Source organism: Salvelinus alpinus, chromosome 1 (assembly GCF_045679555.1).
Source record: "Salvelinus alpinus chromosome 1, SLU_Salpinus.1, whole genome shotgun sequence".
NCBI lineage: Eukaryota > Metazoa > Chordata > Actinopteri > Salmoniformes > Salmonidae > Salvelinus > Salvelinus alpinus.
In genome coordinates, this window is record NC_092086.1 from 61,981,937 (window position 1) to 62,008,638 (window position 26,702).

The 26,702-nt window shown below is 43.9% G+C and overlaps 1 protein-coding gene and 1 long non-coding RNA gene across 2 annotated transcripts in view; one reads left to right on the forward strand and one right to left on the reverse strand.

Moving 5' to 3' along the window:
• LOC139582848 (uncharacterized) overlaps window positions 1-24,767 on the forward strand; it is a 39,998-nt gene extending 15,231 nt beyond the window's left edge. The window contains exons 2-3 of the long non-coding RNA XR_011676435.1: window positions 3,968-4,192; window positions 24,099-24,767. This is a non-coding gene — a long non-coding RNA (uncharacterized lncRNA). The remainder of the gene's footprint in view (window positions 1-3,967; window positions 4,193-24,098) is intronic.
• Window positions 1-26,702, reverse strand: part of LOC139582842 (E3 ubiquitin-protein ligase RNF43-like) — a 207,775-nt gene that overhangs the window by 5,061 nt on the left and 176,012 nt on the right. Inside the window, exons 3-7 of the mRNA XM_071413225.1 lie at window positions 4,027-4,101; window positions 3,724-3,858; window positions 3,355-3,456; window positions 2,043-2,316; window positions 256-1,869 (exon numbers count right to left, since the gene is read on the reverse strand). Of these exons, the coding sequence (XP_071269326.1) occupies window positions 256-1,869; window positions 2,043-2,316; window positions 3,355-3,456; window positions 3,724-3,858; window positions 4,027-4,101 (2,200 nt within the window). The remainder of the gene's footprint in view (window positions 1-255; window positions 1,870-2,042; window positions 2,317-3,354; window positions 3,457-3,723; window positions 3,859-4,026; window positions 4,102-26,702) is intronic.

Genomic DNA, 26,702 nt, shown 5'->3' on the forward strand with positions numbered 1-26,702 from the left:
ATAACACAAATGGGCCTCTTTCTAAATGATCTTTCCTCGATTAATCACATCTTCTCTCCTTGCCTTCTTTCACAAAATGTAATTAAATTAAACTTCCCTCCAATTCGGCTGATTCGGCGGTGAGGAGACGCAAAGAATCGCGGAAACGTGAAGTGACATAGAGCCATAGAATATACTAGCACATTCAAGTTAGAATACGGGAGCAGCTGTTCACATCACATGTAGCTATAATATAAGGACTGATTGAACACCCACCCTGATTGTTGTGTAATGTTTGGCAGTATAAACAAAAGTCTGTGTTGCGGTCGTGCGCTGGGCTGTGGTGACCGTGGTGGCGCCTGCTGCATGGGGGCGGGGGTCTGTCCATAGGGCCCCCCAGCCCTGGCCCCAGCAACTGGGGCTCAGAGTGGGCCTGCTGCACCCGCTTTTGCCACACTACATGGTGGGGCCCTCCACAGCAGGCCCAGTCCTCTAGGCCCCCTAGGGCCCCCATACCCCCAGAGTCCAGAATGAAAGGCACAGGCATGGGCAGGTCAGGCGGGGGGCAGCAGTAGCTGGGGCCCTGGCCGTAGTGAATGTGGATGCTACAGTCGTCCTGCAGTTCCAGGCTCTGGTGGAAGAGCACCGAGGGGCCGTCGAGGACACAGCCGCCGAGCCGGTCTGCCCTCCGGTGGGGGTGGCCTCCAAGGCCGTGGTCCTGGTGGCAGCAGGGGGCTGGGGCTGCTAAGGGTGCTGGTGCTACCAGGACAGGAGGAGGGCCTGACGGGGGGCTGAGGCTAAGCTCATGGTCCTGACCCTCTATCCTGTGGCCGTGGGCCTCCCTACTGTCTGTGTGTTCTGCCTTAGGGCACTGACAGGGGCTGTGCTTCAGAGGGCACACTGGGAAGTCCTTGTCCAGAGCCGGGGGAGAACCAGTACCAGAGCCAATAGCAACAGCAGCCCCCTGCTCCTCGTCTGACCCCCTGCCTGGCCCCTGTCCCTGGGCGTGCTCCCGCTCCCCGTCCTCTCCGTAGTGGTGGTGTCTGTGGCGGTGGTAGTGGACGTGGCTAAACACAGCCTTTGGCTGCTCCTCAGGGCTCCCTCGTCCTCTGTCTCTGTTCATCACTGAGTCCAGGGACCTTGGTCTCTGGGCCCCTGCCTCCATGCTGTCCCTGCGGCCTGTCCGTCCCAAACTCGGCCCGTAGTACACAAACGGATCATAGTCACTGCTTAGGGAGCTGCGGAACGTGGACCAGCTACCGTACACACCCTGCAGGGACACGTCGGTACAGTTGAGCACCGAGTCACTGGATGAACCGTGACAGGGGCCAGAGCTGGAGTCACTGGCCGGCCCGTCTGCCAGGTAGCCACTGCGATCCGTCCGGTAGCTCCCCCCAGAGCAGCTGCCTCCCTCGCCCCCCCGGCTATGGGCCCCCCCATCGGAGGCGCGGGGAGCAAAGGAGGGGATGTGGTGGAGCCTGGAACTGGAGTTGCTGCGCTGGGCGGGGCAGCCGGAGCGGTAGGCGTGGCAGGAGCGGTGGGACCCGGGGCCGTAGTGGGACCCCAGAGGGTGACCTGCCGTCCTACAGCTGCTCCCGGCCTTGTGAGGCCTCCCGGGGCCCTCTGTAGGGTGGATGTATCCACAGCCAGAGCCAAGAGGCCAGCTAGGGAGGAAGCGGAGGGTCTGGGGGTCCAGGGGTGGGGAGCTGCTGTAGTGGCCCAGGGAGGGGTAGGGGCCGGAGGGGCCACGGGGGTAGTGAGGCCTCATGGAGAAGGGGATGGGATGCTGGGGGAAGGCGTGGGGGTAGGGGTGGGTGTGCAGGAAACCCTGGCTGTGCTCGGGGGTCTGCTGCAGTCTGCTCCTCTGGGGCTGACGTGACAGCTCTGTACCTGTGGAGCATAGGAACACACACAGTAAAACAGACTACACACACACAGTTTGTAAAACTGGATTTTTTTGTGGAAAAATTTACTTGTGCTCAAGAGTGGGTAAAGTAGTCTTGTGCTTCCCCCATTCTAAGGCCTGTTGTAGGCGTCCCCTAGTGGTCATGCGATGTCATTACCCATGATGTTGTGCATGCAGAGAGGACAGGTGCGGTGCTGCAGCAACCAGGGGTCCACACACTCCTTATGGAACTCATGAGCACACGAGATGATCCTCAGGTCCTGTCCATCCAGGAACTCCTCCAGACAGATGGCACAGACGGGGCTGGAGTTGGAGCTGCTATTAGACCCCCAGCCCCCACGGTGGCGCTGTGAGCCCCCGCAGCCCTGAGAGCTGTACATTCGCGTCTCCAGACGACTGATGGCTCGCATGGTCTGCTGATGGACTGAGTCCTGTGGTCATAGAGGAAGAGGCCATGTGGGACGGAGGTTAGAGAACTGGACTTCAGAACTGACTGAGATGTCTCAAAGTTCACATTTTGTTCCTCTCTGAGGGTTTTCTGGTGTATGTTCGAGCTGTATATACAGTGGACACTTTCTTTTGTGTTTGGTCGACAGTTAGAGTACAAGACCTGGTAGCATAAAACATCTTAAGTTAATTTTCCCCTTATATTTTTGCTTAAAGTTTCCCTAACTTTAAGTCAGTTGCACAAAACATATTAAGGTGAATTTTCCCTTTAAATTAAGTGAAAAAGTTAAGGGTGTCCATGCGGTCCCTTAAGTGCTTCATTCAGTATGGATAGCAATGTAAACAGTATTTGTGCAATGCAGTGTCTTAGACCGCTGGGCCACTCGGGAGGCTCTAGTCCTATTCTTTAACTTTGATTCTTGGGTGAGATGGAGAGGTGAATCCAACATGTTGCTTTCCTCAGCCCTGGTTTCAAAAGGAAAACATCCACCAGCTAGCTACTTAGTTAAACAATGTAAGATGCACAATCCATGGCTACAAAGCTGTTGGCTAGCTATCTAGCTAGCTACTCTAGGTTCACTTGACGTGATAGAAAGTAATAGTTGAGAAAAAAGTAAATAACATAAACGTGTTTATCTTCTGAATCAATTTGATTCACCTGTCTTGAATGTAGAAATTCTATTTTGAGATCTCCCAAAATAAATGCATCTCTTTGATGAGATGTTCAGTCAGTGAATCAGGTCATCTCCATAGTCACCAGAGACTCTTTCTGCCATATGTTCCTTCAAACTACTGTAAAACCCTTAAATGATGCCCTTACCTAAGGAAAGGTTTGAGGGGCTCTCTGCAACACCCTTAAACAATTTCCTTAGGTAAGGGAAAATGATGCATTAAGGGAAACAGTAAGATGTTCTATGCAACCGGGCCCAGACCTAAACCACCTTAAGATTGCTGTATTTTGCAGAGATAAAGGCTTCAGTATTGAGACTTGTGAAAAGTCTATGTGTTGTTGACTGACTCACCCAGGTTCTGTTGGACTTGCATCGGTACCGGAAGGCAAAGATCAAAACAATGGCCAGAATAGCCAGGACTATAGTGAGCAAGATACCAACATCATAGTGGGGCTGGAAAGAGAGAGAAAGAGTGAGATGTTATTACTATTTCATAGTAGAGATTGGGAGACATGATTTAGAGCGGACCTTTGAGGGAATGTAACTAACAACTTCCATTATGTGTCTCTTGATATGCATATATATAATAATAATAATAAATACAATACAAATATATGGCTATATAATAAATAGAAAACATGTATAAAAACATATATCATGTATTTATTATATAATAATAATAATATGTGATATTCGGCATGTGTGTATTCTGTTCCTTACCCATTTTGGGTCCTCTTTTTTGATGTCGATGCGGACTCTTGCCTCCTCGTTCTTGTTAACCAGTCCCATCAGCTCTTCAGCATCCTCAGCCTTCACCAGCACCACCGGAAGCGGCAGGGAGTCAGAGTCATGCAGCTACACGTGTGTGTTGGGGGAAGACACACAATGGATAGAGGAGGGGAAGACAGAAAATGAATCATTGATAAATCAGTAATACTAAAACCATTTTGTCTCTCTTGGTCAGGTCAGGCTATGCTACTTCATTGTCCTCTGCTCTCTCAGACGGTCTCCACCATTCCTCACCTCGAGAGCAGCGTCGTTGTCGTCGGTGACATCGAAGATGACAGCCTGAGCACCTCTCTCCAGTGCCAGGCGAGCCTGAGGGAGACGACACAGGAGAGATGACTGTTAACATAACATGTTGTTATAAAGAGGAGAAAGAACAAGAGAGAGAGAGAAAGGAGAGAAGGTAAAGTGAAAAGCTCACAATTGGATCTCACAACAGAGTGCAAAACAAATCTCCCCTGAATTTCGAAGCAGTGTAGTAATCTTCTACTGTACATGGTTTGCATAGTCAAGACTACATGGCAGTCATACCCCACTGTCTCCAAATGCCAAACAAAGCCAAAGTACAGCCCTTCTTCCTTACACAATCCCGACCTGGCTGGCTCTAGACAACCCACTACACACAGTATTATTGAATGGGAAAAGACTGCAGCCTGCACAGCACAAGCACTATTCTTAATGGAGTACACCTTGCTAGCAACACTGCTTGACAGTGACACACATAATAACATTGTTAAGCCCGGACAGGACATGAGATGGAGGAGTGAGAGAGATAAGAATCAATGAGAGTTGGAGGGAGGGATGGACAGAGAACACATGAGAAAGGTGCAGGTGCCTGCAGCAGGGCACGTGTGGAGGGGGGGGGGGGGTAGAGAGAGAGCAATGAGAGGGCAGAGAGGGGCTGTGTTGTGGTAACGTGGGCTGAGGGAGGACTGCATGCCATCTCCGGTTTCAGACCAAAACAAACATGGCAGCAGAGCAGCAGGGCTGGAGAACCTGGGAGTAGAGAGTACACTACTGCCCACTAAGCACAAACTGGTTGAGTTGTTGTTTCAGCGTAAGCATGTGGCATGGAATCTACGTGGAAAATACATTGGATTTGTAATCACTGTTGTTTTGAGGGTGAGATTTCAACCGCAGGATTATGTCATCGTTGTAACCAATTTTCAACATAGGCAAACCTTGTATCAAATATGTTACATTTGTACCTTTGAACAACGTCAGATCTTCAACGTTATATTCACTATCAGAAGAAAAAATAAATAATCTGGGCAGCACCTCCTACTGGAGAGTTGTTGTACAACTATTAATTTAGTCTCCCATCAAGGGTTTTAACCAGACCCAATCCAGATTTTATATTTGTCACTGACTACTATCGTGAGAATAATTATTGAGAGATCTAAATATATTCACTATTGCCATCGAAGTCAATCCAAAGGGTAGATTTAACAGAGCAAATTAAATGTAACCATACTTTAAAAATCATATTTCATCGATGATAGTATTTAGGAGTATATAGCATTTTCAAAGTCATCAACAGCCATTGTTTCAATTCAACCCCCGGTTCAACTAAAAACAGACAATACATTCAAGGACTAGGGTTTCAAGCTTTGGTTGATTTCAAATTTAATCTTCAAGTTAATCAATAATATGTTGGATTCACGTCTCCATCTCAACCAAAAATCAAATTTAAAGAATAGGACTAAATCCAATCAAACTTTATTTAAAGTGCATTTAAAGTTTGATTAGATTAGATTTAGTCTTATTCTTTAAGTTTAGATTTTTGGTTGAGATGGAGACGTGAATCCAACATCTCAGTTATGAATTTGTAGACAAACTGGATATTAAATTGTGTTTGGCTGTCAACGCAACCAAATATCAACATTTGAAGGAGATCTTCTGCTTAGCTAGTTCCATCTGTGTATCTGTTGAGACACTGATTTAGTCTGGCTTTAATTCCAGTTTTTCTACAAATTAGTAATTAGTCATTACTAATTAAAGTCAGCTGCACCAACGTGTTGGAGGAAACACTGTTCGACTGACAACTGAAGTCAGCCTGTAGGCACCCAGCCTGCCACAAGGAGTCACTAGAGCACGATGAGCCACCCCACCCTATGGAAATCCCCATCATGGCTGGTTGTTACACAGTCTGGGATTGAACACAGGTCTGTAGTGACACCTCAAGCACTGCAATGTAATGCCTTAGACAGCTGCGCCACTCGGAAGGCCCTAGTCTTATTCGTTAACTTTGATTGTTGGGTGAGATAGAGAGGTGAATCCAACATATCAATTATTATTTTGTAGACAAACTTCAATTAAAGCCTGACTAAGTCAGCACAACAGATACACTACCGGTCAAAAGTTTTTCAAGGGTTTTTCTTTATTTTTACTATTTTCTACATTGTAGAATAATAGTGAAGATATCAAAACTATTAAATAACACATATGGAATCATGTAGTAACCAAAGAAGTGTTAAACAAATCAAAATATATTTTATTTTTGAGATTCTTCAAATAGCCACCCTTTGCCTTGATGACAGCTTTGCACAATCTTGGCATTCTCTCAACCAGCATCATGAGTAATTCACCTGGAATGCATTTCAATTAACAGGTGTGCCTTCTTAAAAGTTAAATTGTGGAATTTCTTTCCTTCTTAATGCATTTGAGCCAATCAGTTGTGTTGTGACAAGGTAAGGGGGTATACAGAAGATAGCACTATTTGGTAAAAGACCAAGTCCATATGACGGCAAGCACAGCTCAAATAAGCAAAGAGAAACGATAGTCCATCATTACTTTAAGACATGAAGGACAGTCAATACGGACAATTCCAAGAACGTTGAAAGTTTCTTCAAGTGCAGTCGCAAAAACCATCAAGAGCTATGATGAAACTGGCTCTCATGAGGACCGCCACAGGAATGGAAGACCCAGAGTTACCTCTGCTGCAGAGAATAAGGTCATTAGAGATACCAGCCTCAGAAATTGCAGCCCAAATAAATGCTTCACAGAGTTCAAGTAACAGACACATCTCAACATCAACTGTTCAGAGGAGACTACGTGAATCAGGCCTTCATGGTCGAATTGCTGCAAAGAAACCACTACTAAAGGACACCAATAAGAAGAAGAGACTTGCTTGGGCCAAGAAACACGAGCATGGGCATAGACCGGTGGAAATTTGTCCTTTGGTCTGGAGTCCAAATTGGAGATTTTTGGTGCTAAAAGCTAAAATGACAATATAAGATATACATACACAAACACACAGTCTAGGCTATTGATTAGAACTTAGTACAATGAAACAGGTCCCTAACGGACCAACACAATATGACACGTGTTACACAAAATGGGAATTTCAAAAGAGAGAGAAAGAGAGAGAGTGCATGAGAGAAAAGAACAAATGGGTACATTTGTCAACTATGCTTATTTTAACCCTAACCTTGCCCCGAACTGCCGCTCTTATGGGTTAGAATATAATGATGTAATTATGTGTTGAAGGTCTCCGATGGGGTGTCTCTTCGTGGACCGGGTTCCGACTTCTCTGATGACAGTACGTCTTCGGTTACCGGGTGTAACTCTCTGTTTGTCCTCACGATGTCAGTGTCCTTTCTCTTAGTGGTCTGTTTCCTCGCCCTCGCTCTGAACAGGGGTCTTCGGAGGAGGGCTAATCAGCCCTGTGGATGGTTCCAGCGTGGGAATGAAAGCAGTGTAGACACACGATTCCTTGGAGAGTGGTAACCGGGTGGTCCTGCTTGACTTTACCCTCTTAGACACAGCTACTCATCTGTAGCATAGATTGTAAAAAGGTTCCTTTGTCTTCTTCAACCTCGTGTTGCTTTTGGGTTTTCAACTAACATGAACCTTGGCTGCAGCTCGTGGTCACTTAGTCTGCTATGTTAATTCTTAACTTACATGTTTTATATCCTCGGGTCAGAAATGGGCGTTTCCGCCTTTAGGGCAAGTTCTCTGTGGGTAACTAGTTACGAGGCAAGGTCTGGGTTTTACTCAGATCCAATTTAGACAACTAACTTCACATTTCATCTTTACGAAAACATTCTCTTTGATCTGGACATTTTCCACACAATGTACAGTATGCAAACCTCAAGTACATAGTGTGAAAACTCTTCAAGTTACAATGTTTTCATTACAACGTCGTCATTTAACTTCTAATAACATAACAAAAACAACATTAATCTTCATATTCCATCTATCATCATATTCCATCTATCATTTTGGCTGACGAAACATATTGTCCCCAAGTCCATTTATTGCATGTTACTGTTCAGAGGTAGATTCTCCATAGGCCCATCATACATTCCATCCCTCCATACTGAGAGGACAAAAGGGATTTTGTCTGCTGCCTTAAGATTTACAATGGGCGGGAGGTGTCATAAAAAAAAACACCTCCATACCTCTCAATCTCTCCCCCACTGGTGAGTGTGAGAGATATCTCTGTAGGATTATGGTCCACAGTAACCTGACCCGAACTGGCCAGTCATGACATCCCCCTCTGGTGGGTTAAACTCGGAAGGATTCTGCATGTTGCAACCCATCATAAGAATGACGATCGGATCTCCTGGTTTGTGGATCATCGTAGCAGTCCCCCCCTGGTGTTTTACCCTGGTAGGATTTCTGAAAGCTGCACGGTGGCCCGGCGGTGGCTCTGTGTTCCGGCCCGTTGTCTGGTTGTCCCGGCTTGTAGATCTAGGCAGTAACTTGGGCAGACGTTAATAACTTAATAACGCACAACACTCAGGCAATACATCATTACATTTCTTCCCCAAATGAGCGGCGTTGTGGCTCTAACTGGTGGTTGTATGGGGAACTTGTTTATGGCTCTATCACTTCCTAAGTGTCAAAGAAAAGAAAAAATAAATGAATAAAAACATAAACAAAAGATATTTCAAATATATCTAACACACCGTAATCATCTAATTTGGACTATGTTCTATATATGTATGTCCAAGGTCTTGGCTAAATGACTCTATCATGGCATTGTCTTTAATGTCATATCTAGGACGATCCTACTTGAAGGTGGGTAGTTAAGGCACTTGGAAAAATGGCACCCTGAAGGTCAAAGCTTATATTGGGGACATTACAGGGCTGACCTAGCGAATTCGGGAGAGGAGGCTGGGGATGCTGTGGATGGACCCCCTGATGGGGTTTCAGGATCTATTGCCAGATTTCTGAAAATCGTGATCGCTTCCGTTTCACGGATGATCCTAGTATAAGACCTCATTTGGTCTCCATTGCATGTGTGAGCCTGTGTACGTAGTAGGTACACACGCCAAGGGAAATAAGACTAAGAATCATGGTAACAGTCAGGATACTGTCTGACACCATCCAAGACAGACCAATCTTTTGGCTTGTAGTGAGTCGGGTCAACTAAAAGTGCATCATCCAGTATGCTAAAATCAACAGTCATTGGTCCCTCGTACTGGATTTGGTTTTGAATGGCTTGTGGTAACTCAAGGAAACACTTAGCAAAAGCATCAGGCGTTTCAATCTCTGTGTCTATCCTGCCGTCGGGAAGTTGGTATAGAGCGAGGTCGTCTATGTGGATAATCACCCCCTCTGGTACCTTAACGAAAACAGTCTGGTTGGGGAGGTTCAATTGGGTGGTTGAGTCATGGCGTTCGTAAGTCATAGTGGAGGATGCGAACGGTGTGTTAACCAACCATCGATTCCATACCACCTCCACTTGTTTTCCTGATAAACTACGACTGGGGGAGTGTACATTTTCACGTGGGTACTGTCGCGCCAAAATCCTACATTTAGAACCATTTTCAATCCATAGATATTCTCCAGTTCAACCTACAGCAGCGTCTGTAAAAATCCCACTTCATTTCGATCAATATCAACATGTATTGGGATTGCCGACCCCAGACTATAGGCCAAATGTGACTGTAACGGCCTTATCGTGGTTGTAGTAGCTGAGGTCAATATGTCGTGCACCATTGAGAGGGGCACTAGATATGAGGGGATTCTATTCATGGCCAAGTGGTCCATAGAAGAGCTAACTTCACAGAGAAAATCCCCCAATAACAATCGAACCAATTGGACATGGGCATAGTCATGGTTCATGACCTCTACTAGCTTTCCTACAGACAGGAGGGTTTTGTTCAGGAAATATTCAGGAACTACACACATGTACGCACATACACAAGTGTAAAGCTATCAGCTAGCTGGCAATTCGGCGGCCAGCCAGTGTGTAGCTTATCCCTGCCTCGGTGTCACTAACGCTAGCATACATCTCTAACGGTAAACAAGCCAGGAAACGTAATAGTAGCTAAAATTCCCTGAAGTAATATAAACAACATAGTTAGGCTTGAAACCCAGTCAAAAGCCACATAACTATTTAACCAAACCCGACTGGACCTCTCTGCGTAAAATAAAAGTATACAGCAAAAATGTAACTACCTGGCATAGTGTGGATGTATAGTAGCTATAGCTACACCCTTGTAAACTTAGCGAGCTGGCTAAATAGCTCAGCCAACATGAGCTATGAACCAACTTTACCTTGCCAGTCATTATCACGCTAGCCATCTAGCCAGCCATCCAGCCAGCCAGCCAGTCGATCATATGTGTAATTTCGTTGTTTTCTCATGTGCTAACAGTTCACTGGCCACTGTATCCAAGTTCAAAAGACAGTTCCTCGTGGTGTAGTAGACGTGAACAAGTCAGGAAGTTCTTTCCTCGTGCATGTTTCAGCCATCTTCACAGAGTCAAATGTGCGCTCACCATTCTTGGTTTTGATCCACAAAGTCACTGGGTAGCGAAGGCCGTATGCCAAGCTAGCCTGACGCAGAAGTCTCTTCAGTGGGGAGAAAGCCATCCTCCTCTTGTGTAGTGTGGGAGAAAGATCCGGAAAGATCATGATTCTGGCATCTCCGTACTTGAGCTCTCCCTTTGCCCGAGCAGCAGAGAGGATGCGAACAGTGTCCTGGTACCGTAGAAATGTAATGACAAATGCCCTGGGTGCAACCTGACCAGGCAGCCGCCTCCGTAGGGTGCGATGGGCCCTCTCGATCTCCAGTGGGTGCGCGGGAGGGGGTAGATCCAGAATTTTGGGAATCCATTCCTGTAGAAAGGAGATCGCGTCTCTTCCCTCCACGGCCTCCAGGAAACCTTGAAGTCTCAAATTCGAGCGCCTTTGGAAATGTCCAACTTCTTGTATTTTTGGTCCACTTCCTCGCAGACGTCCAGGATGGCAGCCTGGTGGTCAGCATGGTCTTTTTCTAACTTTGTCACTCGTGCCTTTGTGACTTTCTGGTCTTCGTGGAGTTTATCGACCAGTACATACATTTTGCTGAGGCGTTCAGAAAGTGTCTCTTGGATTTTTGTTATACCCTTGTCCATCTCCATTCTGAACCATGCTGGTGCTTCTTCCGAGCTAGCATCCGCCGAGGCCGGAGAAGGGCTGTCAGAGAGGGGCATTTTTCCAAGCCTCGTCTGAGGCTTTGACATATTGGGCATCTTTTGCTTTGGCGATAAAACATCTATTGTAACTTCCAACTCACTATTAACGCACAGGTAAACCGTGTCAAAATGCCTCAAAATTGTTTGAAAGTTTGAGGACGCTACGCAGACGCGTGTTGTTAGAGCTTCGCCATTGTCGGAAGTCTTATGCAGACTTTTTAACAGCATTGATCACTTGCACTATGTACTTTTAATGTAATCTCAACTGCAATCCAGGTCATTTGGTTGTGCTATTAGATGAAGCACTGTCACGTTCGTCATGAGGAGTAGAACAAGATGCGCATGGTATGTTTCCATCCTTTATTTTGGAATAGAAAACTTCAAAGAACAAAAACAACAAAACGAACAAACGAAAGGTGAAGCTAGAATAATGCTCACAGGCAACTATACATAGACAAGATCCCACAAAGCACAATGGGAAAATGGCTACCTAAATATGATCCCCAATCAGAGACAACGATAAACAGCTGCCTCTGATTGGGAACCATACTAGGCCAACATAGAAATATAATTCACCTAGATAACCCACCCTTAATCACACCCCGACCTAACCAACATAGAGAATAAAAGCTCTCTATGGTCAGGGCGTGACAAGCACAGTGATAACACATTAAGTTGTTGTATAAATACAAAATATGTAATATTGTATTCCCATTTTAACTTTGTTCTGGTTATAAATGGTTGAAGTGCAGTGATAACACATTCAGATGACAACTAAACCCCCAAATCTGACATTGTTTTAATGTTGGAATTTGGTTACGCTTTTAGATGGTTGAAAGCATCAACTTCTGGCTGTCTTTTTGAGTGGGTGTCACGACCGTTATATTTACATTTACATTTAAGTCATTTAGCAGACGCTCTTATCCAGAGCGACTTACAAATTGGTGCATTCACCTTATGATATCCAGTGGAACAACCACTTTACAATAGTGCATCTAACTCTTTTAAGGGGGGGGGGGGGGGGGGTTAGAAGGATTACTTTATCCTATCCTAGGTATTCCTTAAAGAGGTGGGGTTTCAGGTGTCTCCGGAAGGTGGTGATTGACTCCGCTGACCTGGCGTCGTGAGGGAGTTTGTTCCACCATTGGGGTGCCAGAGCAGCGAACAGTTTTGACTGGGCTGAGCGGGAACTGTACTTCCTCAGAGGTAGGGAGGCGAGCAGGCCAGAGGTGGATGAACGCAGTGCCCTTGTTTGGGTGTAGGGCCTGATCAGAGCCTGAAGGTACGGAGGTGCCGTTCCCCTCACAGCTCCGTAGGCAAGCACCATGGTCTTGTAGCGGATGCGAGCTTCAACTGGAAGCCAGTGGAGAGAGCGGAGGAGCGGGGTGACGTGAGAGAACTTGGGAAAGTTGAACACCAGACGGGCTGCGGCGTTCTGGATGAGTTGTAGGGGTTTAATGGCACAGGCAGGGAGCCCAGCCAACAGCGAGTTGCAGTAATCCAGACGGGAGATGACAAGTGCCTGGATTAGGACCTGCGCCGCTTCCTGCGTGAGGCAGGGTCGTACTCTGCGAATGTTGTAGAGCATGAACCTACAGGAACGGGTCACCGCCTTGATGTTAGTTGAGAACGACAGGGTGTTGTCCAGGATCACGCCAAGGTTCTTAGCACTCTGGGAGGAGGACACAATGGAGTTGTCAACCGTGATGGCGAGATCATGGAACGGGCAGTCCTTCCCCGGGAGGAAGAGCAGCTCCGTCTTGCCGAGGTTCAGCTTGAGGTGGTGATCCGTCATCCACACTGATATGTCTGCCAGACATGCAGAGATGCGATTCACCACCTGGTTATCAGAGGGGGGAAAGGAGAAGATTAATTGTGTGTCGTCTGCATAGCAATGATAGGAGAGACCATGTGAGGATATGACAGAGCCAAGTGACTTGGTGTATAGCGAGAATAGGAGAGGGCATAGAACAGAGCCCTGGGGGACACCAGTGGTGAGAGCACGTGGTGCGGAGACAGATTCTCGCCACGCCACCTGGTAGGAGCGACCTGTCAGGTAGGACGCAATCCAAGCGTGGGCCGCGCCGGAGATGCCCAGCTCGGAGAGGGTGGAGAGGAGGATCTGATGGTTCACAGTATCAAAGGCAGCCGATAGGTCTAGAAGGATGAGAGCAGAGGAGAGAGAGTTAGCTTTAGCAGTGCGGAGCGCCTCCGTGACACAGAGAAGAGCAGTCTCAGTTGAATGACTAGTCTTGAAACCTGACTGATTTGGATCAAGAAGGTCATTCTGAGAGAGATAGCAGGAGAGCTGGCCAAGGACGGCACGTTCAAGAGTTTTGGAGAGAAAAGAAAGAAGGGATACTGGTCTGTAGTTGTTGACATCGGAGGGATCGAGTGTAGGTTTTTTCAGAAGGGGTGCAACTCTCGCTCTCTTGAAGACGGAAGGGACGTAGCCAGCGGTCAAGGATGAGTTGATGAGCGAGGTGAGGTAAGGGAGAAGGTCTCCGGAAATGGTCTGGAGAAGAGTTATATGACGAATGAGTGGACCAAGGCGCAGCGTGAAAGAAAGCCATCTTCTTTTAATGAAGAAAAAACAAACACTTACTAAACGAACAAAAAACAAACGATCGTGAAGCTAAAACGAACTAAGTGCACACATGCAACATAGAACATAGACAAAACACACAAACATCCCATGTCACACCCTGACCTAACTAAACTAATAAAAAAAATCAATATAACAGAGGCCAGGGTGTGACAGTGGGTGAATAAAGGGTGAAATCTCATTGATCAATGTCTCAACCAAATATTATATTACCCACATTTTCATGTTGAAATGACGTGGCGTGTCCAGTGGGTGGAAACCGGAGGACAGGACATACACTACGGCACAACTGACCCAGCACCTCCTGTATCTTAGAGCCTAACCGATATCTTTTTTGGGGTCCGATACCGATTCCGATTTTTTGTGGGTCAAAACTTTCCGATACCGATATATCTGCCAATATACTGTTTTACAGTGGGGAAATTAAAAGGCGTAATTTTTTCCCAAACAGAATTCTCATAAATTGGGGCGGCAGGTAACCTAGTGGTTAAGTGTTGGACCAGTAACCGAAAGGTCGCTGGTTTGAATTCCCAAGCCGACTTGGTGAAAAATCTGTCTATGTTCCCTTGAGCAAGGCAATTAACCTTAACCGCTCTGGATAAGAGTGTCTGCTAAATGAATCAACTGTAAAATTGCCATCCAAAAGAGCAATTGTCCAATAACTATGCTTCAAATGTTGATTTCATACATCGTGACAATAATGACATCATGAGAATGGCCACAAGTGTTCAGACAAGCATGAGATTCCCTTTTTTCATCCTATTTATTATCGGCCAATACCGATATAGCGTTAAAAGGCCAATATTGGCCGATAATATTGGTGAACCGATATTTCGGTCGGGCTCTACTGTATCTATCCCTAGCATTTTCCCTTTCTAAAGAGCTTATATGGGCCCTGTCCTGAAAGGTTCTGTGAGGTTTGCGTTATGTTATGTTTACATGCAAATTCTCCAATGTTGGGAAAATATAGCTTCCTGAATATGAATAAGGTGGTGTACTCTACAATAACCAAAGGCATTTTAAGAGTGTCCCTGAATAAATAAGTTAGATCAACCTTTTCATCAATGTCTCAACACATGCTGTGAAGAGGGTGGCGTTCCTGGTTGACTGACTGAATGGCTGCCAATGTCTTTAATGAAGTGGAGCCGCAAGCTGAAACAACTGATCATCCAGGTCAAACACAACACTAAACAATGTCTAGCAGGTTAACATCAGCCCCAGGTGGCAGGGAGCCAAGAGGTAAACACACACACGCACACACACACACACACCACAAATCCAGGTGAAGACATCACTCAGCTAAACCATTTATCACAAGTTAATGAAAAAAACACTTAGAGGAACGGCTCCATTGAACTCCGATCACTTTTTAACACTTCAAAAAACCAAAAGGGAAAGTTAATACATGACTAGAAAAAAAGTTAATACATGACTAGAAACACACTCATTTCATTTGACTGTATACACAAACTGTCAAGAGCTAGAGGTGCACCCCTCCTTCCCCTGTTTCCTGAGTGGGTATTGTGAGATGTAAAAGCTGTTGAGTACTGTACAGATGCCGCATCTAAACTTGATCATCCTGTTGTTGCATGGATTTTCCTGCACAGCAGGATATGCAAACTTGAAGCGTATTCAAGGTTTTAAAAGGCTTCTAAAGTTTGTAATTTGTCATTTCAGACTTGATTTGCCCTAACAAAACATTTATCAACCCTTACAAAAAATGTCCATTAATTATAATCCACATAATATTTCACATTTCCTGTTCCTGTGAGAAACTAGGTCAAATTATGATATGGCATCTGTCTGTGTGTGTGCGTGCGTGTATTATGAGTGTCTGTGTGGGAAAGTGGGGCATACTGCATATTCTAATGGTCCAGTATTCCTCTACCTCGAGCCACTCAGATGACTAGGGTTGGGATCAAAGTTCACAGTGTCAACGGTCATAAGAAGGTCAGATAGAAAATGAACATGTACATGTATCCCTTTGTTGTAGCGTCCAATGCTCGTCTACTGGCCCAAGTCAACAACCTCCAACCCATAATTTCATTAGGGCTGTAATTGTAGAACGCAGCATGAGACTAAATGGGGCGCAGCAACATGAGTAAGAAGAAGCAGAGCTTCAACATGTGGGAATCTGCTTTACCTTGAGTTCAAGAGTTCTCTACCCAGCATGAAGCACACATGTCTTCTAATCGAGGTAGTAAATAGAGAAAAAACTATACTTGTGGTATGGTACTGAGGACAAACACACACACACACACGCGCGCACACGCACGCACGCACGCACGCACGCACGCACGCACGCACGCACGCACGCACGCACGCACGCACGCACGCACGCACGCACACACACACACACACACACACACACACACACACACACACACACACACACACACACACACACACACACACACACACACACACACACACACACACACACACACACACACACACACACACACACACGGGGACACACACACACACACACGGGGACACAGACACACTCTCTCCCTACTAAATACTTTTACATGGCCTCGACCACAGAGCTGCAAGACTACTCCACTAAAGAACCGCAGTAGCCATTTCAGGAATACATCATAATATTATATTATGTCATTATAGTATCACAATGTGGACCGGTGGCAGTGGTCAAATGCTGGCTAATAATCCCATAGGTTTCTGTGAAGCCACAAAGCCGGAAAGGAAACAAACTCAAATAACAGAAAGAAGTCATGCTATGACATGATTAATTGGAATTATATTAAACATTTTTTTATTATTATAATTATTTTTTTTACAATCCCTTTAACAAATGAAAACTAAATGCAGACTTAAACAAGGCAATGAGAGCCAAAATGTATGTGGAAACATTCCTGTTTTGTTATGGTCGGAGGAACAGTACTGTAACAGCCAGCTTTGTGGTTAGCAAACATCCATCCTAGTGATACAACAACATGATAGGACAGATTTGATCGGTAGATAGAAAGCACCTCCACTTGGCGTTTGAGCCAAAAACAAACTCTCCACTTGTGCCATCATTTAACTTCATAATAAAAATGTCATCAATTAAAGTCTGACAAAACCAGAGCTAGCTGTGTCAAAGGTATGATAAACTTATTAATACTGTACTATTCCCACAGAGTACAATTTACATTTTGAGTAGACTTGGGCGGTATACCGTATATACCCTATACCAGGGTATTTGGAAATAGCCACGGGATGGTTTTTCAATACTGCCAATACCGTTTTAACTATTTCTTTGACGTTTATCAATACATTTTAATATTTGTAGCTACTTTTTAAGTACACTGAACAAAAATATCAATGCAACATGCAACAATTTAAATTATTTTACTGAGTTACAGTTTACATGAGAAAATCAGTAAATTTAAATAAATAAATGAGGCCCTAATCTATGGATTTCACATGACTGGGAATATAGATATGCATCTGTTGGTCACAGATACCTTAAAAAAAGGTAGGTGCGTGGATCAGAAAACCAGTCAGTATCTGATGTGACCATCATTTGCTTCATGCACCACGACACATCTCCTTCGCATAGAGTTGACCAGGCTGTTGATTGTTGCCTGTGGAATGTTGTCCCATTCCCCTGTAATGGTTGTGCGAAGTTGCTGGATATTGGCGGGAACTGGAACATGTCGTACACATCAATCCAGAGCATACCGAAATTGCTCTGGTGAGCATGCAGACCATGGAAGATCCTTGCGACATGGGGCCGTGCATTATCATGCTGAAATATGAGGTATTGGCGGCGGATGAATGGCACGACAATGGCCTCAGGATATCGTCACAGTATCTCTGTGCATTCAAATTGCCATCAATAAAATGCAATTGTGTTTGTTGTCTGTAGCTTATGCCTGCCCATACCATAACCCCACCACCACTATGGGGCACTCTGTTCATAACGTTGACATCAGAAAACAGTTGAAACCGTGATTCATCCGTGAAGAGCACACTTCTCCAGCATGCCAGTCGGTTACAATGCCAAACTGGTCAAGGTCAAAACCCTTGTGAGAACAACAACCACGTAGATGAGCTTCCCTGAGACAGTTTATGAAATGATGTGCAGAAATTCGTCAGTTGTGCAAACTCAGTTTCATCAGCTGTCCGAGTGACTGGTCTCCGACAATCCCGCAGGTGAAGAAGCCAGATGTGGACGTCCTGGTCTGGCGTGGTCTGAGGTTGTGAAGCTGGTTGTATGTACTGACAAATTCTATAAAATGTCATTGGAGGCGGCTTATGGTAGAGAAATTAACATTCAGATCTCTGGTAAAAGCTTTGGTGGACATTCCTGCAGTCAGCATGTCAATTGCACGCTCCCTCAGAAATTGAGACATCTGTGGCATTGTGTTGTGTGACAAAACTGCACATTTTAGAGTGGCTTTTATTTGTCCCCAGCTCAAGGTGCAGCTGTGTAATGATCATGCTGTTTAATAATCAGATTCTTGGTATGCCATACCTGTCAGGTGTATGGATTATCTTGGCAAAGGAGAAATGCTCACTAACAGGGATATAAACCAATTTGTGCACAACATTTGAGAGAAATAAGCTTTTTGTGCATATGGAACATTTCTGGGATCTTTTATTTCAGGTTATGAAACATGGGACCAACAGTTTACATGTTGCGTTTATATTTGTGTTTCGTTTAAATATCTGCACTCAACTTATGCAATAAGTTAGGAGCTACATGTATTAATGTTTTGTTTAAAGTTAATCTCGCATTTTACCGGAGAAAAGTAGGCTGGCTTCACCGACCGAGAAAGTACCACAGAAAAGCAGCTACACATCCGTCAAAGCTCTATCTAGTGATAGAATGCCCATTTGTGAATTCTCATCCGAGTGGAAAAGTGCAACTGAAGCACAAAATTACTCTGATGCCAAAAATAGATGCCCAATGGGCTTTTTTGCAGTTTTTTTTGGTGCCCCCTTGTGTACTAAAGCCAGTAATAACGTAAATCTCGGGCTGAGAGAAGGACTGTATTACGATATGAAAATCTGGATACCACCCAACCCTAATCCAGAGCAACCTACAGGGGCAGCAGGTAGCCTACTGGTTAGAGCATTGGGCCAGTAATCGAAAGGTTGCTGGATCGAATCCCAGAGCTGACAAGGTAAATAAAAAATGTATCTGTTGTTTTGCCCCTGAACAAGGCACTGTTCCCCGGTAGGCTGTCACTGTAAATAAGAGTTTGTTCTTATCTGACGTTCCTACTGTAGTTAAATAAAGGTTACAAATTAAACTAAGTTAGGTAAAAAAACAATCAACAATCTACACAAAATATACTCTGTAATGTTAAAGTGGAAGAAAATTATAACATCAATATATCTTGATTAGAAAAGTATTCAACCCCCTGAGTCAATACATGATAGAATCACTTTAGCAGCGATTACAGCTGTGAGTCTTTCTGGGTAAGTCTCTAAGAGCTTTGCACACCTGGATTGTACAATATCTGTACATTATTCAAAAAACTCTGTGAAGTTGGTTGTTGATCATTGCTAGGTAGCCATTGTCAAGTCCTGACATTGATTTTCAAGACAATTTAATTTAGAACTGCAACTAGGCCACTCAGAAACCTTCAATGTCATCTTGGTAAGCAACTCCAGTGTATATTGGCCTGGTGTTTTAGATAAGTGTCCTGCTGAAAGGTAAATTTGTCTACCAGTGTCTGGTGGAAAGCAGACTGAACCAGGTTCTCCTCTAGGATTTTGCCTGTGCTATTCAGTTTATTTTTATCCTAAAAAACTTCCTAGTCCTTGCTGATGACAAGCATACCCATACCATGATGCAGCCACCACCATGCTTGAAAATATGAAGAATGGTACTCAGTGATGTTTTGTGTTGGATTTGCCCCAAACATAACGCTTTGTATTCAGGACAAAAAATTATTTATTTGACACATACTGTGACACATACTGAGTCGTCCTCCTCATCGGACGAGGAGAGGCGAGAAGGATCGGAGGACCAATTTGCAGAGTGGTAAGTTTCCATGGTAATTTAATAGACACGAAAACAATATGCGATACAAAACAACAAACGAACATACCGTAACAGTCCCGTGTGGCGAAACACTAACACAGGAACAAACACCCACAAACCACACGTGAAACCCCGGCTGCCTAAGTATGATTCTCAATCAGGGACAACGATTGACAGCTGCCTCTGATTGAGAATCATACCAGGCCGAACACAAAATACCAACATAGAAAAACACACATAGACAACCCACCCCAACTCACGCCCTGACCATACTAAATAAATACAAAACAAGGGAAAAGGTCAGGAACGTGACACTGTGAAGTGTTACATTAGTGCGTTATTGCAAACAGGATACAGGATTTGTATTCGGTACAGTCCTCTTTTCTGTCATTTATGTTAGTATTATGAAGTAACTACAATGTTGTTGATCTATCCTCAGTTATATCCTATCATAGCCATTCAACTCTGTAACTGTTTTAAAACACCATTGGCCTCATGATGAAATCCCAGAGCGGTTTCCTTCCTCTCTGGCAACTGAGTTAGGAAGGGCGCCTGTATCTTTGTAGTGACTGGGCATATTGATACACCAATCCAAAGTGTAATTAATAACTGCACCATGCTCAAAGGGATATTCTGTCACACCCTGATCTGTTTTACCTGTGATTGTCTCCACCCTCCTCCTTGTGATTGTCTCCACCCCCCTCCAGGTGTCGCCCATCTTCCCCATTATCCCCTGCCGCCCGATACTGTTGCCCCACCTCTGGTTTACTGACCCCTGCCTGCCTTGACCGGTCTATCGCCTGCCCCTGTTGGAATATTAAACTATTGTCTATTTGACTTGGTCTGCATCTGGGTCTTACCTTCATACCTGATATATTCAATGTTTTATTTTTTAAATATACCCATCTACCAATAGGTGCCCTTCTTTGCGAACCATTGGAAAACCTCCCTGGTCTTTGTGGTTGAATCTGTGCTTGAAATTCACTGCTCGACTGAGGGACCATACAGATAATTATATGTGTGGGGTACAGAGATAGGTTAGTCATTTAAAAAGTATATTAAAAACTATTATTGCACATAGAGTCCATGCAGCATACACTACATGACCAAAAGTATGTGGAAACCTGCTTGTCAAACATCTCATTCCAAAATCATGGGCATTAATATAAAGTTGGTCCACCCTTTGCTACTATAACAGCCTGCATTCTTCTGGGAAGGCTTTCTACTAGATGTTGGAACATTGCAGCGGGGACTTGTTTCCATTCAGCCACAAGAGTATTATTGAGGTCGGGCACTGATGTTGGGCGATTAGGCCTGGCTCGCAGTCAGCTTTCCAATTCATCCCAAAGATGTTCGATGGGGTTGAGGTCGGGGCTCTGTGCAGGACAGTCAAGTTCATCCACACCGATCTCAACAAACCATTTTTGTACGGACCTTGCTTTGTGCATGGGGGCATTGTCAGGCTGAAACAGGAAAGGACCATCCATAAACTGTTGGGAGCACAGAATCGTCTAGAATGTCATTGTATGCTGTAGAATTAACATTTCCCTTCAATGGAACTTAGGGGCCTAGCCCAAACTGGCAAGAGTGTGCAAAGCTGTCATCAAGGCAAAGGGTGGCTACTTTGAAGTATCTCAAATATAAAATATATTTAGATTTGTTTAACACTTTTTGGGTTACTACATGATTCCATATGTGTTATTTCATAGTTTTGACATCTTCACTATTATTATACAATGTATAAAATAGTACAAATAAAGAAAAACCCTGGAATGAGTAGGTGTGTCCAAACTTTTGACTGGTACTGTATATACTGTATATACAGAATTTACATGAGCTCTCTGCCTAGGCTGCCACTACTGTAGGTGCCATGAAAATTATAGAACCGTGTGTGAGTGTGTGTGTGTGTGTGTGTGTGTGTCTGTGTCTGTGTGCGTGCGCGTGTGTGTCGGGCCTTCTCTGTTGGAGTCACTCTGTGTTCTCAATGAATAAACCTCTGATGTTTTCATTTCACACAGTTACACACACAGTTACACACGCGCGCACACGCACGCACGCACACAGTTACCCAGACAACAGACAGACTATCTGAAGTTTTCCATCGCCTGACAAGATCACTCTGCTTGTTAATTTGTTACACTGAAGTGATTGCTTTTATATGGCGTGTACGTGTGTGTTTATGGCACATAGGCCCAAGAAAACTTAATTTCATCCTGTGGCATAGTCCCTTCATCTGCAGCCAGGAGAGGGTAGAGAATGAAGACACACACACACACACACACACACACACACACACACACACACACACACACACACACACACACACACACACACACACACACACACACACACACACACACACACACACACACACACACACACACACACACACAGCCAGACTGAATCCCACCATATAAAGCAGCGTAGCTCTAAAATGCATTGACATGTAAGATTACAGGATTGGTTTACATCTGCATGAATAGGCAATAGGCAAAGACAGCAGGGAACTCCGCGTGTAAGATCCATCTCACAGTTTGTCCAATTTTCTTAAAATAACGGCTAATAAATTATAACATTCTAAACAAACCGACTTGACAGTACAGTAGTATTATTTTGCTAACCATAATACACTTGCCATGACAACAGAGGGTTTGAGGGAAACTAGAAAAAGAGAAGGAAGAGAGAGAGAGAGGAAGAGAGAGAGAAGGAGAGAGACGCTGAAAGCATTAAAATGGGTAATGACAGGGTCCAGTGAGTAGTGAGCTGGGTCTACAGGCCTACAGGTCTGAGTTAGCAGGGTGGAAGTCTCCCTCTCTCTGTCTTCTGTCAGACAGACCAGAGACCAGGTAGGCAGGCAGGCATCTGAAGTGAAACAGTGAAAGTGAAGAGTATAGGCTACACCAGCATTATAAACATGTGGCAGGTGGTTGTTTGGTTTAGAACATTGAAGGAAGTTAAAGGTACAATATGTAAGAATTTTTCATTAAAATAACTCTAAATGGTCATAATAAAGTGGCAAGGATCAGAGAGTGTAATGTTATGAAGATTAGATAACTTCAAACCCCAGTGTTGCACCTGTAGCAGCAGCTGAAATATCACTGGGTTCGATTTGCTGGCAAATCTGGCCTGCGCGCTCTGAGAGGGATGCAATACGTAAGAGGCGTGACTATTTATCTCTCTGAGGACACCAACACAAATCAAGTAAACATGGTGGACCTAATGCGAAAGTATTTGCTACCTAGAAGGGATATGCTTTCAACAGCAGACTGACAACAAAATATCCACAAAAAAAGTTGGATGAAAGTTGTGGAAAGACCAGGGTGATCGGACGGAGTGGATAGCAGCTTATTCGGGAATTGAAGGACCGTAATGCCTTCATCTGCAGCCATTTCCCAGGAGAGGTTAAAGTGGAGACAATAACACACACACACACACACACACACACACACACACACACACACACACACACACACACACACACACACACACACACACACACACACACACACACACACACACACACACACACACACACACACACACAGGCAGACTGAACCCCACCATATAAATCCCACCATATAAAGCAGCGTTGCTCCAAAATGCATTGACTGGTTTAAATTAGCATGAAAGCAATAGGAAAACACTGCAGGTACCTCTGCGTGTAAGATCCATCTGACAGTGTCCAATATTCTTAAAATATCGGCTAATAAATTATAACAGAAACAATGTTATTATGTGTGTATAAAACCGATATGGCAGTACAGTAGAATTATTTTGCTAATCATAATTTGAAAGACCATAATGCACTCAGCTTGTAAACTAAACTCAAAACTTGGCTAACGTCATACTTTCTATCTATCTCACTTGTCATCTAATGTTAATTGTACTATGTTCCAGGACATTTTTTCATATTTTGATGACTCATTGTAGAAAGATCGTAGAGGAAGCTAGCTAACTACCTAACTGAGCTAGCTAGCTACTTTGCACAAGGTGAATTCGCTATTCAGAATCTGTCAATATGATTACAAATCACATCTTCATAGTTCCATTTCGATCCATGCAATGTAGCTAGCTAATTACCAACTGGTTATGTAGGCGTTCATTAGTAAGCATATCAATTGTGACCATCACATTTCATTGTATTTCAATCTTTCGTCTGGAAATGGCAAACCCTGAAATTACTCGTCACAGTCAAGGGATAAGATGTGCTTCGTAACATTCATTACAAGGAAGATATTGACTTTATCTATGATTCAATTAATATTTCACCAAATATGTTTTATCTAATTTCAGTCCAGAAGACGAAGGAAGTGGAGTCTGCTGAGGGGAGGACGGCTCATAATAATGGCTGGAACGGAGCAATGGAATGGCATCAAACACATGGAAACCATGGGTGTTTCTCAAAATGCATACTACCTTGCTCCGAGCTCACAAATTGGAGATTGGAAGGGTCGGAGTCCAGATCAAAGTATGCAAAATGGAGCACAAAGGACACTTTTCTAATCCGTACTTCATTTGTACATATTTTGAAGCATGCATCGATGCAAGCTTCAATGGAAATTATGTAAAGAAATATGACGTAATCACGTAAAAATGTTGCTACATTTCTTGAAATCAATGGTGGCTATTATTTGAGCTGAAACGAGAGAAAATACACCCTGACATCAAAATTAAATGTTGTCAATTCATATCTCATATGTTGCCTGACTACAATATTATTTCTTGACACGTTAATAAATACAGGCTGTGTTAAATTTGGTATGTTTACCTGCATGTGTACAGTAGATCACAAGCCCATAATAAGTCAATAGGGCTAACTGGCTATCTACTAATACTGTTAGCTAGCCAAATAGCCACGAAGAATTGTTAGCTAGCTACCCACGAATAATTGACATCTATCTTGTATTATATTAGTTTTAGGTCATTTTTGCCTGTTAAACTATCTGGTTGGCTACATTATTATGATTCACATATACCTAGCTGATAGTTATGAAGTAAAACGGTTGCTTTGTGTATACTGTTGACTAACCCCATTTTGTACACATTTGACTAACCCCTAATGGGACTGTAGCGACTGTGTCAAAATCTGGGGTGTGAACTATGTTTCTATTCAAGCATTGATTGACATGGTATACGGCCCGATAGTATTGGAGAAAAGTTGAAAAAACTGACCCCTCCGACACTGTATGTTAAATTGTGACGCGTCATGACGTAACGTACAGCACGCATAATGCAACTCATTCTGTCATACAGCCTCTCTCCACCAGGTGTAGCGCTTCTCTCGCAGTTTAAAAATAAGAAAGGGACAGGGACAGGGTAAGGGGGGATACCTAGTCAATTGTACAACTGAATGCATTCATTTTTTGCGTTATCACTGCAAGCCATCATGACTCTCAAAAGCCACGACAGGCGCTGTTTACTTCTGAAGATTACTTTAGCGCCGCCCTAAAAACCATATTCAAATCGACACAAACCTTCAAATACGTATGTAATGACACATTATCCCTATCACGCAGTAGGTTTTGCTTCCCCACCCGTCATTTTTAAAAAGGCCCGACGGAGCTCATTGCCTTCTTTAATCATGCAGAGACAGGCAGCATGAAGGTCTCATCACATTGATTTTACTGGAAAGGGGAGAAATTGTGTTTTACAATGGTATTCATATTACAGTTGACCTGGAAGTATTATGTTTTTGGGGCGTTAAAATAAGGTAAATTGTACGTTACAGCGCAAAATACAGAAGTGCGTTAGCTTACAGGATCTTGTTTTGTCTCTAGTGACATTGTTGTCCTGGCTGGAAGACGGTTCAGTGAATGGATAAGTCCAAAGTAAGTCAATAGGGCTAACTGGGTAGCTACCCATGAAAAATGTACCTTACATAACACTAGTTTGAGGTCATTTTTGCCTGTTTAACTAGCTGGCTAGCTGGAATATTACAAATCACATAATTAGCTGATATTTTTGGAGTAAAATGTTTGCTTTGTGTATATCTTGGAAGAAGATTCAGTGACTGGGGAGGTAAAGCGTGAGGTAATACAATAGGGGATGCTTCTCAAATGTATTGTTTTATGCAGTCTCCACACTCTCGTACTCACAAGAACGTACCCAAGAGAACGTGGTTGGAGAATGCACTTGGATGAGAGTGTGGAGCACGGTAGTATGCATATTGAGAAACACCCCGTGTGTTTGATGTATTTTTTAAATTATTATTATTTATTTTTTTTAAATATAATTTTATCCCCTTTTCTCCCCAATTTTTCGTGGTATCCAATCGCTAGTAATTACTATCTTGTCTCATCGCTACAACTCCCGTACGGGCTCGGGAGAGACGAAGGTCGAAAGCCACGCGTCCTCCGAAGCACTACACATGGTTATAACTACACATGGTTGATGATATTACTAGTTTATCTAGCGTGTCCTGCGTTGCATATAATCGATGCAGTGCGCATTCGCGAAAAAGGACTGTCGTTGCTCCAACGTGTACCTAACCAAAAACATCAATGCCTTTCTTAAAATCAATACACAGAAGTATATATTTTTAAACCTGCAAATTTAGCTAAAAGAAATCCAGGTTAGCAGGCAATATTAACCAGGTGAAATTGTGTCACTTCTCTTGCGTTCATTGCACACAGTCAGGGTATATGTCAGGGTATATGCAAAAGTTTGGGCCGCCTGGCTCATTGCGAACTAATTTGCCAGAATTTTACGTAATTATAACATAACATTGAAGGTTGTGCAATGTAACAGGAATATTTAGACTTATGGATGCCACCCGTTAGATAAAATACGTAACGGTTCCGTATTTCACTGAAAGAATAAACATTTTGTTTTTGAGATGATAGTTTCCGGATTCGACCATATTAATGACCTAAGGCTCGTATTTCTGTGTGTTATTAT